The sequence below is a fragment of the Drosophila ficusphila genome, unplaced genomic scaffold (assembly GCF_018152265.1).
Source record: "Drosophila ficusphila isolate 14025-0441.05 unplaced genomic scaffold, ASM1815226v1 contig_198, whole genome shotgun sequence".
In the NCBI taxonomy this organism is placed as follows: domain Eukaryota; kingdom Metazoa; phylum Arthropoda; class Insecta; order Diptera; family Drosophilidae; genus Drosophila; species Drosophila ficusphila.
The window spans coordinates 1,568,487-1,580,756 of NW_025064092.1; the positions used below are offsets into that span (position 1 = coordinate 1,568,487).

The 12,270-nt window shown below is 43.6% G+C and overlaps 1 protein-coding gene across 2 annotated transcripts; it reads right to left on the bottom strand.

Moving 5' to 3' along the window:
- Window positions 1-573: 573 nt before the first annotated feature.
- On the bottom strand, window positions 574-11,869 carry LOC108094683 (low-density lipoprotein receptor-related protein 4). Of its 2 annotated transcripts, none has more exons than XM_017195404.2 (14): window positions 11,763-11,869; window positions 10,592-10,801; window positions 8,412-9,727; window positions 7,496-7,617; window positions 7,166-7,357; window positions 5,627-7,092; window positions 5,041-5,256; window positions 3,670-4,895; window positions 3,213-3,604; window positions 3,020-3,145; window positions 2,685-2,802; window positions 2,084-2,573; window positions 1,855-2,012; window positions 574-1,785 (listed from the first exon to the last, which is right to left on the bottom strand). In XM_017195404.2, exons 2-14 carry the CDS (start codon window positions 10,641-10,643, stop codon window positions 1,648-1,650), a joined length of 6,012 nt encoding a protein of 2,003 aa, XP_017050893.1. In that variant the 5' UTR covers window positions 10,644-10,801; window positions 11,763-11,869; the 3' UTR covers window positions 574-1,647. The 2 variants fall into 2 exon arrangements, with proteins under 2 accessions (XP_017050893.1, XP_017050892.1); XM_017195403.2 differs by having other exon boundaries at window positions 574-1,788.
- Between the last annotated feature and the right edge of the window lie 401 nt (window positions 11,870-12,270).

Here is a 12,270-nt window from a genome sequence, read left to right on the forward strand (position 1 = left end):
ACTGAGTAAGTACCAATCTGAAAAGATTTATTTATGATAATCTCATAATTATTTAATTAAACTTAATTACATTAGGTTGGAAAATGCCTTACTTGGGAAGTATTTGGGAGAGTTACTATCTATTTATTTAAATGGAAACTGATTTAATTGGGGCGTGGTAAAGGCGGGATTTCTCTAGGTTTTTCTTCGATATATATGTTTTTTATATACATAGTGTGGAAGGCAGGCCCACTGCCTGTTGGCAAGGCCATCCAAAGTCGTAGTAGCATTCAGTAGCAGTATAATTTAGCATCAACATCAGCCGATCAGAAATATATATACTTTATGGGGTCTGAGGTGTCTCCTTCACTGCGTTGCAAGCTTCTGCCAGAAATTATAATACCCTTTCCAAGGGTGTAAGAATTGAAATTTAAAATATGAAAATTATCGGTAGTTCATCTGCAAAATTGAAAGCGTACAAGAAGCATTGCAAAGCTTTTAGGACAATGAATCCTTTAACAGAATCCTTTTATGAGAAACACAAAAATACTTACCGATCATGTTTAAACTCGTAGGAACAACGATTTTGGAAATATTATCAATTATTTCCATTCATATGCGATGGTCAGCATATAATTTCATAATTTCATCCTGTATACAAATTTGGCAATGGAATTCCGAACTAAACAAAGTCATAAAGTTTTTAGTAAAAACACAAAAAATCAATTTGCCCCAATTGTTTTGTTGAGCAAATATATGAATGCTTTTTTGTGTATTTAATAGTTCATACATCTGCAAGCAAAAATATATATACAAACACGGATAGAAAACTTAAGTTACCAGATATTTTGCTGAAGCCCTTAATGGAACCAAGCCCGTGGTTTTTATATTTTGAAAAACATTTTTTAACTAAACCATTTTAATAACATTTCATGTGAGCCGCTGAACCAAACGATGTTTGCTTTCGTGGGCCCCAAAAAAATGTTGACATCTCTTCGTTTAATTATGTTGTACAATTTTGGCATACAGACTTAGATCAACTGTCTAGCACTTATAAAATAAGAGCCAGAGCTTTTTTTAATTTTATCTTACAGACGCACAGAAATGGAAGTTTTTCGACATTTATATTTTGTTTTTTTTTTTTTTTTTTTTTTTGTTTAAAGGGGAATCTCTCAAAAACTTCCACACCAACTGTGTTTTTCGATTGGACTTAACAATGATTTTATCATTGGCAATCAGATAAACGTAAACCATGCTATAGTAATTTTAATTTTTGATCAGCACGAAACAAAAAACAACGCCCAATAGTAGGATATTTTTTTTTGTTTCAAAGTCGAAGCACCCGAATTACTTAATAGTTATTACTTATGTTAAAGGAAAAAATAAATAGGAAAATAATTTAGTGAATACGTACATAATTGAATAATATCTCACATTATATAATATATTTTGTATCATCTTAAAACCCCCCTTTGTTTTTAGCTTTAACAGGACATGGTTGCACTTACAAAACAATGATTAACCGAATTGTCTACCGGGGCTTGAAGAGCAAATTAAAAACAGTTCGCTACCACATTTACAATCAAATGAATCACACATTTGGCATTAATCGGCAAATGGTATTCAAGGACTTCCTTCTATAGGTTGACCATCAGCTAATTATGCCAGCTATGTGATAGTAGAGAGCGTTGTCAGTTGGATTGTTTTCGATGAGGGCGACGCCATCGGCGATGGAGTCGGGACAAAAAGGCTCGAGGAAGCCGTCTCCGTTGTCAAACTGCGCTCTTCATAAACCGCCGAACGATCCTGCTAAACACCCATAAGTTCAATTATTTTCACACCTTTCATGACTTGCAAATGAATTGCACAACTTACATGCGATTTTTCGTACTTAAATCGCCTCCAAATATTTGTTTTTGGCTCCATGGGCGTGCCATCAACATTGTAATTTGGATTTGAAAAAGTTAGGACAGATCTACTGGAACCGCGGGAGTTTCGTTTGTTTTTCTTCTTGCTTGTATTGAAAGCAAGCACTGCAAAACAAAAACAAACCATTAAATTATATATGTATATAAAAGAAGGAAGGGTAATCAAATGAACTTACTGAAAATAACAAGTATTATGATGACCACCATAACAATGACCACGCCCAAAGCCACGAGGACGAAGAACTCTCTTTCTTGGTCGCTCTTTTTCGTGTGGCCGTCGTCGTCCAGGTTGTTGGATTCGCCCAGCAAATCCGTGGGCGTGGAATCGTCGGTGGACTCGTCGGAGTACTCGAGCATTTGATCAGTCTCCAGGCTCGAGTGCACCAGCACCTTGGGCTTCGTGGAGCACTTGGGATCGTGGATGTCGGGACAGGCGCACACGTAGTCCGCCGAGCGATAGAGACAGAGATGCGAGCACCCGCCATTGTCCTGGGCACAGTGGTTCCAGCTCTTCGGTTGGCGTTGCAGCGAAACAGCTCGGATGTCCAGGGCTCCACTGAGTGCGTCCCGAACCTCGAAGGGATTGCCATATCCAGTGCGTGGCAATCGCTGCGATCGGTACACCGATTTGTTGTGCCAATCCGTCCAGAATATGCTACTCTCAAACTGAAGGTAAAGTAGAGTTATTGTAATTTTTGCTCCACTATTTTTTTCTGTTTTATATTTCTTGATTTTGCCTTGCTATTACCAATTATTATTAGCAATTTTAGAGCTTACCATTGTCAAGCCAAATGGATGAGGAGCATAGGGCACAATCGTCTGACGGCGTTTTCCATTAAAATCTACTTGACCAATGTTGTCCTCCAAGGCGTCGGCCCAAAGTAATCGCCGATTGCTGTGTATATAGATTTTGAATTAAATTTGATAGTACATACACATCTTTTTGAAACAACTGAACTTAAAGTGTGTAAAAAATAACAAATATGCCTAACAGATATTCCTTATTTTTATGGGAAGTACTTTAGTTAAATTTGTTCATGAATTTAGGGAGCTGGTTTAACTTCTGTTCTATTGCAACTAAGAAATTTAGGTAACCTAATATATAAACTTACCTAAAATCGATGGTAAGGCCTGTGGGGAATCCAATTCCAGATGTTATAAGAACAGTGCGGTTCGAGCCATCCAAGTAGCTGCGTTCGATCTTTGCCGGCGAACTCCAATCAGACCAAAACAAGTAACTAAAAGTACAACCAGTAAATAGAATACAAATTGAGTAAAAACAGAGAGTGTTTAAGGGGCGCCTACGCTTTCTTTGGATGCACAATCAGTGACCTCACGTCACCCAGATTATCCTCGATGATCCTCTTCCGCGAGCTTCCGTCCAGGCGAGACACCTCGATTAGCTTGCGATCAGTATCGGACCAATAAAGGTTATCTGCGATCCAGTCGACGGCGATTCCGTTGGGAGTCAGGACATCGGTGCCCACTATCACCTTGCTTTCAGTGAGATTCAGCAGATTAACCCGTCGAATTACGTCCAGATTAACATCGGCAAAGAAGAGTAGGTTTTTGCGGTAGTGATAATCGAGGACAACTGCTCCATGAACGCCATTTATGGCCAGAACGACGTCCATGAAATCTCCCGAATTCAGGGAAATCATTCCAATTCCAGAACGCAAGGCGATGAGAAGATAATCCTTCAAGAGTTTTATCAAGTTAATAATAAATCTCTTTAAATAAAGAAGAGAAAAAGAATGTTTACCTCTGGCAAATTCTGGCACTCCTTTGTACTATTCACACGTAATCTCAGGCCAATCGGACATTGGCAGGAAAATCCAGATGGATTACGCAGGCAGAGGTGGGAACACCCACCATTATTCCGTCCACAGACATTCTCGGTCATCGGCTGATCCTGATCGATCACCTTGATGTCCATCAGGCCATCGATGTTTGTGATGATGTCCCGCTTGGCGCTGATATTCCGCCGTTCAGTCATGTGCAAGGCCTTCGACTTCCAGTCGGTCCAGTAGATGCTGTCCTCCGAGAGGGCCAGTGCATAGGGATGGTGCAGGGAGGACATGATCAACTTGCGCTGATTACCCGTGTAGTCGCACGAGTCAATCGTCTTGAGCATGGCGTCCACCCAGTAGATTCGCTTGCTCTTCAAATCCAGCGACAGACCATTTGGCCAGCCAAGATTGGCGGTCACGATGCGCGACCGCTCGTTGCCATCCAAGTGGGATCGCTCGATCTTGCGATAGTGACCCCAGTCGGTCCAAAACAGCAGACCCGCCTCGTAGTCCAGGGCCAAGCCCCGCGGCGACTCCAGATCCTTGTAGGCGATCACATGGCGGTAGCTGCCATCGAGTCGCGCCACTTCAATCGTATGACGACCCGCATCGGCCCAATAGATAGTTCGACCCACCGAATCGACAATCAAGCCATCGGGATTCTCCAAGCTATCGCCAACGACCTTGTGGACATGCAGGCCATCCGGACTGGAGCTCATGATCACGTTCTCAATGGTGTCCGACCAGTAGATGTAGCCCGTATTCCTATCCACATCGAGGGCCACGGCATTCGAGATCGGCGGAAGGGGCAACACCACATCGATGAGGTGATCGAAGTCCAGCGATATCTGACGAATGTCGATGCGGTGCGCGAAGAGGATGTACTGAGTGGGTCCCTCGGAGCAGGTGTGCTTGTCCTCCTTCAGCTGGACGCCCACGGTGCAGGCGCAGGTGTAGCTGGTGGGATTCAGGAGGCACAGATGGGAGCAGCCGCCGTTGAGCCGCTCGCACGCATTGAAGATGCGCCTGCGGGTGCGATGGAACACCCGGATGTCCATCAGATCGCTGCTGTTCGCAATTATCACGTTCGTCTCCTTGCCCGTCAGCTTGTTGGCACTCATCACGGACCGGGTGTCCCAGTCCGTCCAGAAGACACGGCCCTCGTTCACATCCAGGCCAAAAGGATGACCAAGACCATCTGAAGAAAGGTAATAATAATAATCATAAATCATATTCGAGTTAAAGGGTTACAAAATGGGAAATAAATATAATGGCAGTACATTTAACTTGAATAAATTGGTAAATCATTGTTTACCTATAATCTTTAATAATAATTTACTTACTTATGATTACTTGGCGATTGCTGCCATCGAAGTTCATGTACTCCAGTGTCTTTGTGCCACCATCCACAAAGTAGAGTTTGCTTTTCTCATAATCAATTGCCAGGCCATTGGGAAAAATCAGTTTTTTCGATGATATAGTGATGCGATCACGTCCATCCATATTGGCGCGTTCAATCATGGGATCGTCGCCCCAATCCGACCAAAACATAAAGCCATCTTAATGAGAAAACCAGAAGAAGTTAGTTAGGTTATAGAAATGGAAATAATAGTTAAGGAATTTGTAGGTTATATTATTTGATATGTGCAAAAGGAACATTTACTTTTCAAAATGTGAGTAAAAGTTTGGATATTTCTGCGCAACCAATCGGGCATTTTGAAAAGCAAATCAGGAGAAGCTGGTGAAGTTGAAAACCTGAGCCTACCTGAACACTTAAACTCTGGAGTATCAAAGGATACCTCCGATTCATGCAGGACTCTATCTAATTTACATTGTCTACACCGCCTTAAGAGTGCTTTTCAACTCGTAAACGCGACACACGTAACACATGACTTAACAAAAGCGACAACTAAAAGGTGATCAACTAACCAATCGGGTTGACAACGATATCCCGTGGCTTGTAAAGCTTCTCCCAGATGAGCAGCGTCCTCATCTTGCCATTGGTGGTCGCCACTTCGATGCGATTCGTTGTGGGATCGGTCCAATACAGTTTATCGGTTATCCAGTCGAGAGCCAAGCCCACCGGAGAAACCAGATTGGAGTGGACCACTCGCTGTTGGTAGCTGCCATTGAGGTGGGCCTTGTTGATGGTGCTCCGCTCCACATCCGTCCAGTAGATGAAGTCCGAGTCGCTGCACCAGTCCAGCGCCACGGCGTGCTTCAGATTGTCCAGGGGCACTATCATGTCCACCTCGTTGGGATCGGCTTGGTTGTTCTTCAGGTGCCTCAGCCGAATGTCCTTTCTGCGGGCGACCAGCACCAGTTTGTCCGCGGTGCTCTTGCACGTCTTGCCATCCTCCTTCAGCGAAAGTCCAATGGGACAGCCGCATCTCCTGGAATTCTTGTTCGGCAAACAGAGGTGCGAGCAACCTCCACGAAGTCCCCGACGATCCTTCTGACAGCGATCCGAGTACTCCGGCTGTCGGGCAGGATGATAGGCGTGTATGTCCATGGGAAAGTGGAAGTTCTCGTGGACGGGCCTAAAGGACTTGCCCGTGATCTTGTCCGCTGCGGAAACTGTCTTCGTGTTCCAGTCCGTCCAGTACATCGTGTCCTCGAAGAGGGTGAGCGCAAAGGGGTGCGGCAGATGGTCGCTGAGCACCTTGGTGCGATCGCTGCCATCCAGGTTGGAGCACTCGATGGCATGCTGCTTGGCATCCGCCCAGTAGATCTTGCTGTTGGGAAAGTCGATGGCCAGGCCATTCGGCCAGGTGACCCCCTTTGATATGATTACTTTCCGCTGGCTGCCGTCCATGTAGGCGCGTTCGATCTTCGGATTGGGACCCCAGTCGCTCCAGAAGGCCAGAGCCTCGCCCGGATGGACGACTATCGCTCGCGGCTTGTCCAGATCGTACGAGGCAATCACCGTGCGCAGATTACCCTGGAAATTGGACACCTCCACGCGTCGCGTTCCCGAATCGGTCCAAAACAGCAGATCGTGTATCCAGTCGACTGCAATGCCACCCGGCGACTCCAAGCCCCACTTGATGACGTCGCGCACCCGAGTGCCGTTCATGTAGACCATCTTGATCACATCGGTGGAGACGTCGGACCAGAACATCAGTCCCTTGCGATGGTGGAAGTCCAAAGCGATCGCATTGTGCAATCCCTTCACGATCGCCGTGTAGCGATTGTTGCTGAGGGTCACGCGCCGGATGTCCCAGCGATTGGCCACCAGGAGGGTCATGGCGCCGCCGAGCGCCTTGCAGGATCTCAGATCCGGCCGCAGGATGTAGCCCGTTTCGCAGGAGCACTTGAAGGAACCCAAGGTGTTGTGGCACTTCTGCGAACACACCGGACTGGTCAGGTACTGGCACTCGTCGATGTCCGTGCAGCTGTCGATCGACAATGGTTACGCACTCTAAATAAGGATTGCTTGCATATATAGGAGCAGCAGGATTTACTCACTTGACTTTGTTCTTGTCCATGACATAACCCAGTCGACAGGCACACTCGTTCCGGCCCGCCTTCGTTTCGATGCAGAGCTGCTCGCAGGGACTCGGCTCCGGGCACTTTCGCTCCTTGGGACAGTCCGCCTCGTCCTCGCCAGCAGGGCACTCGTTATGGCCGTCGCAAATGTGCTTCTGGTGAACACATATTCTGGAAAAAGTACAGAAATAAATAAAGACATAGTAGACCTTATGAAGCAAAGAAGCCACAAATGGTTTCCCTAAACCAGGAATAGTGTAATTGTGCATTTTAGGATCACAAATGAATAAGGAATGGTTCTCAACTCACTTAAGATTCGTTATGTTTTGTTTTGTGGGGCACAAAAACTGTCCCAGGTCACACTGTAGGTGGCACTCAACCTCATCCTCTCCAGTTGCGCAGTCTGGATAGCCATCGCAAAGCCAGGTTTTCTGTGTTTGAACAAAAATAGTCACTTCTTAGTTGGACATCCATGTTGTTGATCTTGTTTTCTTGGTAAACGCAGGTTTGAAAAAGCTGGTTTTAACAAGAAAGAAAGCTAGCTTCGGCAAGCCGAAGCTTATATACCCTTGCAGTCATTAAATATGTCGAACAAAATACATAAAGGCTAAACAACATCGAAGCTATGACGATTTTTATATTAATTTTCCATATTTTCGACTATTTTTTATATGGCAGCAATATGATCTAGTTGTCCGATTTCGATGAAATTTACTTCGTTATTCAAGAATCATTTGAAAAATCTTTATTCAAAAAATCATGATTGTCTGATGAAAAACAACGATCTTATCATTTTATTTCCGTTACTGCTATATAGATTTTTCGATCTTTCCTATGGCAGCTATATGATATCGTAGTCCGAATTTTATGAAATTCTTTTCTCGTTTCAAGGGTATTTAAAAAACTTGATGTTCTAAAAATCATGCTCGTGGAATTAAAAACAATTTCTTTCCCATTATTTATACCTATAAATATTTTTGCCTGCCGAAGCTAGCTTTCTTTCTTGTTTTAATAGGAATTTAATTAGAAATAAACATCAAGTGTATTTTATTTATTTGTTTGTTTTACGAGCAATCAGCAGCTTATTATTTCTGAGTTCATTATAATTAAAAACAAAAGAGGGAAAAATTCTGAATAGGTTTGAATAAATGTGTTTCAATTTGTGTTTTATAATTGAAAGGAAAAGAAGTCTTGTTTTTATTTCCACTAAAACCATGGCACATACCAGAATGCATCGCCCGTTGTTGCAGGTGAACTCGTCGGATCCGCAGGTCATCGGGTGCTCGGATCCCAAGCTGCCGCAGTCGTTCTCGTCCTCGCCGCCGTCGCAGTCCTGCTCCTTGTCGCACTTCCAGCGCTTCGGGATGCAGGTGCCGTCGGCGCACTTGTACTCGTTGGAGGTGCAGAGCGACGGCTTCTGAGGGCAGTTCTCCTCGTCGCTCCAGTCGCCGCAATCGTTGTCGCCGTCGCAACGGAACCGATTCAGGATGCACTGGCCACTGGGGCCACCGGCACCACCCAGGCCACCCCTGCACTTGAACTCGCCCTCGGGACAGCTGTTGATCACCGCGGCGCACTTCAGCTCGTCCGAGTTGTCGTTGCAATCCTGCTCCCCGTCGCAGCGGAAAGCCAGCGAAATGCAGTAGCCGTCGTTGCAGGTGAAGTGCTCGTCCGTGCAGCTGGTGCGATTGCAGTGCGACTCGTCGGAGAAGTCCTTGCAGTCGTTCTCGCCGTCGCACAGCCAGGTCCTCGGAATGCAGAACCCGTTGAGGCACTCGAACTGATCGTCCGTGCAGTTCGTTCTGGCGCCGCAGTGCGTTTCGTCCGAGTAATCGCCGCAGTCGTCGTCGCCGTCGCACAGCCAGTATTTGCTGATGCAGCGAAAGGTTCGCGGGCACATCACGTGTATCCCGGTCTTCTCGCAGTCCCGCTGCAAGTTCGGCATCGCATCCTCGTCGGTGTGGCAGTCCTCGCCGGATTCATTCGAGTTCTGGCAGTTGGCATACGTCTCGCCCGGTTGACTGGGATCGTCTTGCACTAGGACAGCCAGATTGACGCGAAAGGGTTTCTGTTTGTGGCTCGGTCCACCGATGAAGCCGTCTCGACCCCGCGAGCTGATCCGATCGATTTCCCGCATCCCCGACATCTCCGTTCGACTCTTCTGGGCACCACCGATGTTTCGGAATTTCGGCGCATCACTCGAACCTCCGGAGGTTTTTGGCCTCGCCGGCACCGATGGCTCCATGGTGTGAACTCGACCCTCGCCACTGTGATGGACCTCCTGGCTATCATCGTTGTGATTCTGATAAGGCGGATAATTGGAGACGGGCAGCAGCTTCTCGCCGAACTGCTTCAGCTCCTCCGACAGCTGCTCCTCCCGGGACTCGTTCCCTGTCTCTAAATGGCCCGGCATCCTGGCATCCGAGTGCTGCTCCCCGTGCTTATTCCAATCCCAACGCCCCAGTGCGTTTGTCGGCTGGATTCCATAGTGCGGTGCGTTGCGTTTCACTGCAAATTTCGTTAGGTCGCCGAGACCGAAACCTGAAAAATGAAAAAATATTCATTAATTATAATATAATTATTACGTTAACTTAATTGTTTGTTAAACATTTTTCAACCATTGAACAAGGAGGCAAAAAAAGCTAATTCAAAAAATATTTATTTAAAAAGGTTTACCCAAATAAAACTATTTAGCTGCGCAAAACTATACATATGTATATACATTACTTATTTTTGGTTAAAATCAACAGGCGAATTTTCGTTAAACTGGAAATGTTTAACAATTTTTAAAAACCTAATTCATACAATTTCTCGCAGACCAAAAATCTATTATTGTCCCAGGAAGCCATTTAAATTTTTAGTTGGGTTTCAAACCAACTAACCATCAAAAACCGTAAAACATTTTTGGGACTCCCCTTTTTTTTTGGTGGTTGCACAAAACTACTTTACTATTGCCTACTTATTGGCATCGCTCGTCATAAAAGGAAATGGATTTTTATAAATACATATTCGTAAAATTATACTCTTCTACGTTTTGAAGACTCCAGAAGATATTTTTTATGTGACTTTAAAACAGGTAATTATAATTATTAATTTTTAATTTCTGTTGTTGCTATTTCAGAAGGTAAAAAAAACCTTAAAAAATTAGGTTTAATCAAAACACAAAAACCTGTTAAAGTATAAGGGTTTAAAAAGGTTGTATCTCAATTCTAAAAACATTGGCCAGAACAAGGGTCTGTCCTCAGCGTTTAATCAAAATATTCCTATTTCTAAAATCAAGACTCCATTTCGTAAATGATAAGCCACAAAAGAAAAGCGCTGTGAATGGTACTTGTGAATGGGACTTGCTTAGCCGGGAAGGAGAGTAGTTTTAGGGGGTCCTTGTTGAATTGCATTGATACTTACAGAGCCACACGAAGCATACCAATGGCCAAAAGGGAAAGGCTGTCAAATACATTGCCAGACATGTACGCGAACTCGCCCACTCATAGGCACGTAACTTTGTAGCAATATGTAGCGAGCTTTCCTGCTTTCCTGCTTTTGCTGGCAAAGCAGATGCTGCTGTGCTTTCGCTTTTGCTGTTGCTCTTCCTCTTGCTGGTTTTTCGTTCCGATTCTGTTGAAAGGAAGAGAGTTTTTCGGTTTAGGCGCTTGCGTATAACAATATGGACCTCCCACAGGCGGTTTTAGGATTACATTTTCCAAAGGGCGTAACTTTTTAAGCAACAATATCCACTCGAATATATTTCATTCATATAACTAGTATAGCTAAAACTTTGAAGGTGGGTGGGGGGAGGCGTAGGACTACCTCAAAGTCCCGCCCACCTGATGTTGCTTTTCTGTATTTCAATACACTTAACCCAACTTATTCTTTGCGTGGGTGTCACTTAAAAAAATTGTAGCTTGCACTTTTTATAATCAATTCACACACAATTAAACACAATTTTAAAAAAGTTTGTTCATAGGTAATTATGTAACTTAAATATATATTATATTTAATTTTTTATGTTTTGTTTAAACAAAATTGCTAGGCTACCTATCACTAAGTCTCACTGCTTCAGTCCAACGATTTTGCTTTAACGATTTTTAAACAAATTGGAGGTGTATATTGCACTCAACAATTTTCCAGGTCAAGATCGACAACTCCCACTCGATTTCAGACATTGAAACCAATTTGATGCTGTACTCGAAAACAGTTACATTCTTTTACCACTTCATTTGACTATATCTTCTATTTATTTACACAAAGTTTGAACGAATTTCGCTAGAATCCTTCCTTATTTATTGACTGCGTAAATTAAATAAAACGTTTAGTATCACATTAATGTGTATAAAGGTGTTTATAAAGTTCCACAATGTCCTTTGAGGCTGAGTTTTTGGGACTTTGTTGGTATTTATGTATGTCATGCGCAGCAAACACGTAAACATATGCATATTACACACAAGATTGTTAAGAACTTATTGCATTCACGCACTTTAGGTTTGATTTTTAACAAGTTGCAAGATCAATTTAACTAGTTTTTCCATTACAATTTGTGTTTTTTGCAAATTAACGTTCAATAAAATAACTCTCCTACCGCACGTCTTTTGTCGTCCTCGGGAGTTTGACGAATATAAAGTTTCCTTAGATTACAGCATCCCTCAGATGGAAAACGAAATCGGCAAACGCGAATGTAAAACTCAACTCTCGGTTTCTATTCAAAGCTATCTCAGCATCCTTAAAGCTTTTTGTTCTCTGGACTCCAGCTGGGCAACAAGCTTTCGACTGTTGAATGCGGGTGTGGGAATAAAGGAATGGGCTGCAGCTTTTGAGCGCCATGCTTGAAAGGAAACCAAACTAAATTAAATAATAATAAGCTTATTAACAATGCTGTATATTGCCAAGACACAAATTTGTAACTCAAAATTCATATAGCGTTCTGAGTGCATTAAAAATGAGCAGCAGAATTGAAGCGAAGAATACTTCAAATGCTTTTTTTTTAATGTCAAAATTTTTTAAATCGTAAAAGATTTGAAATCATAGTTAAAATGACTTAGTGAATTTCTTTAAAATTAAACAGATCAGTAATCGTTGTTGGCTATTTC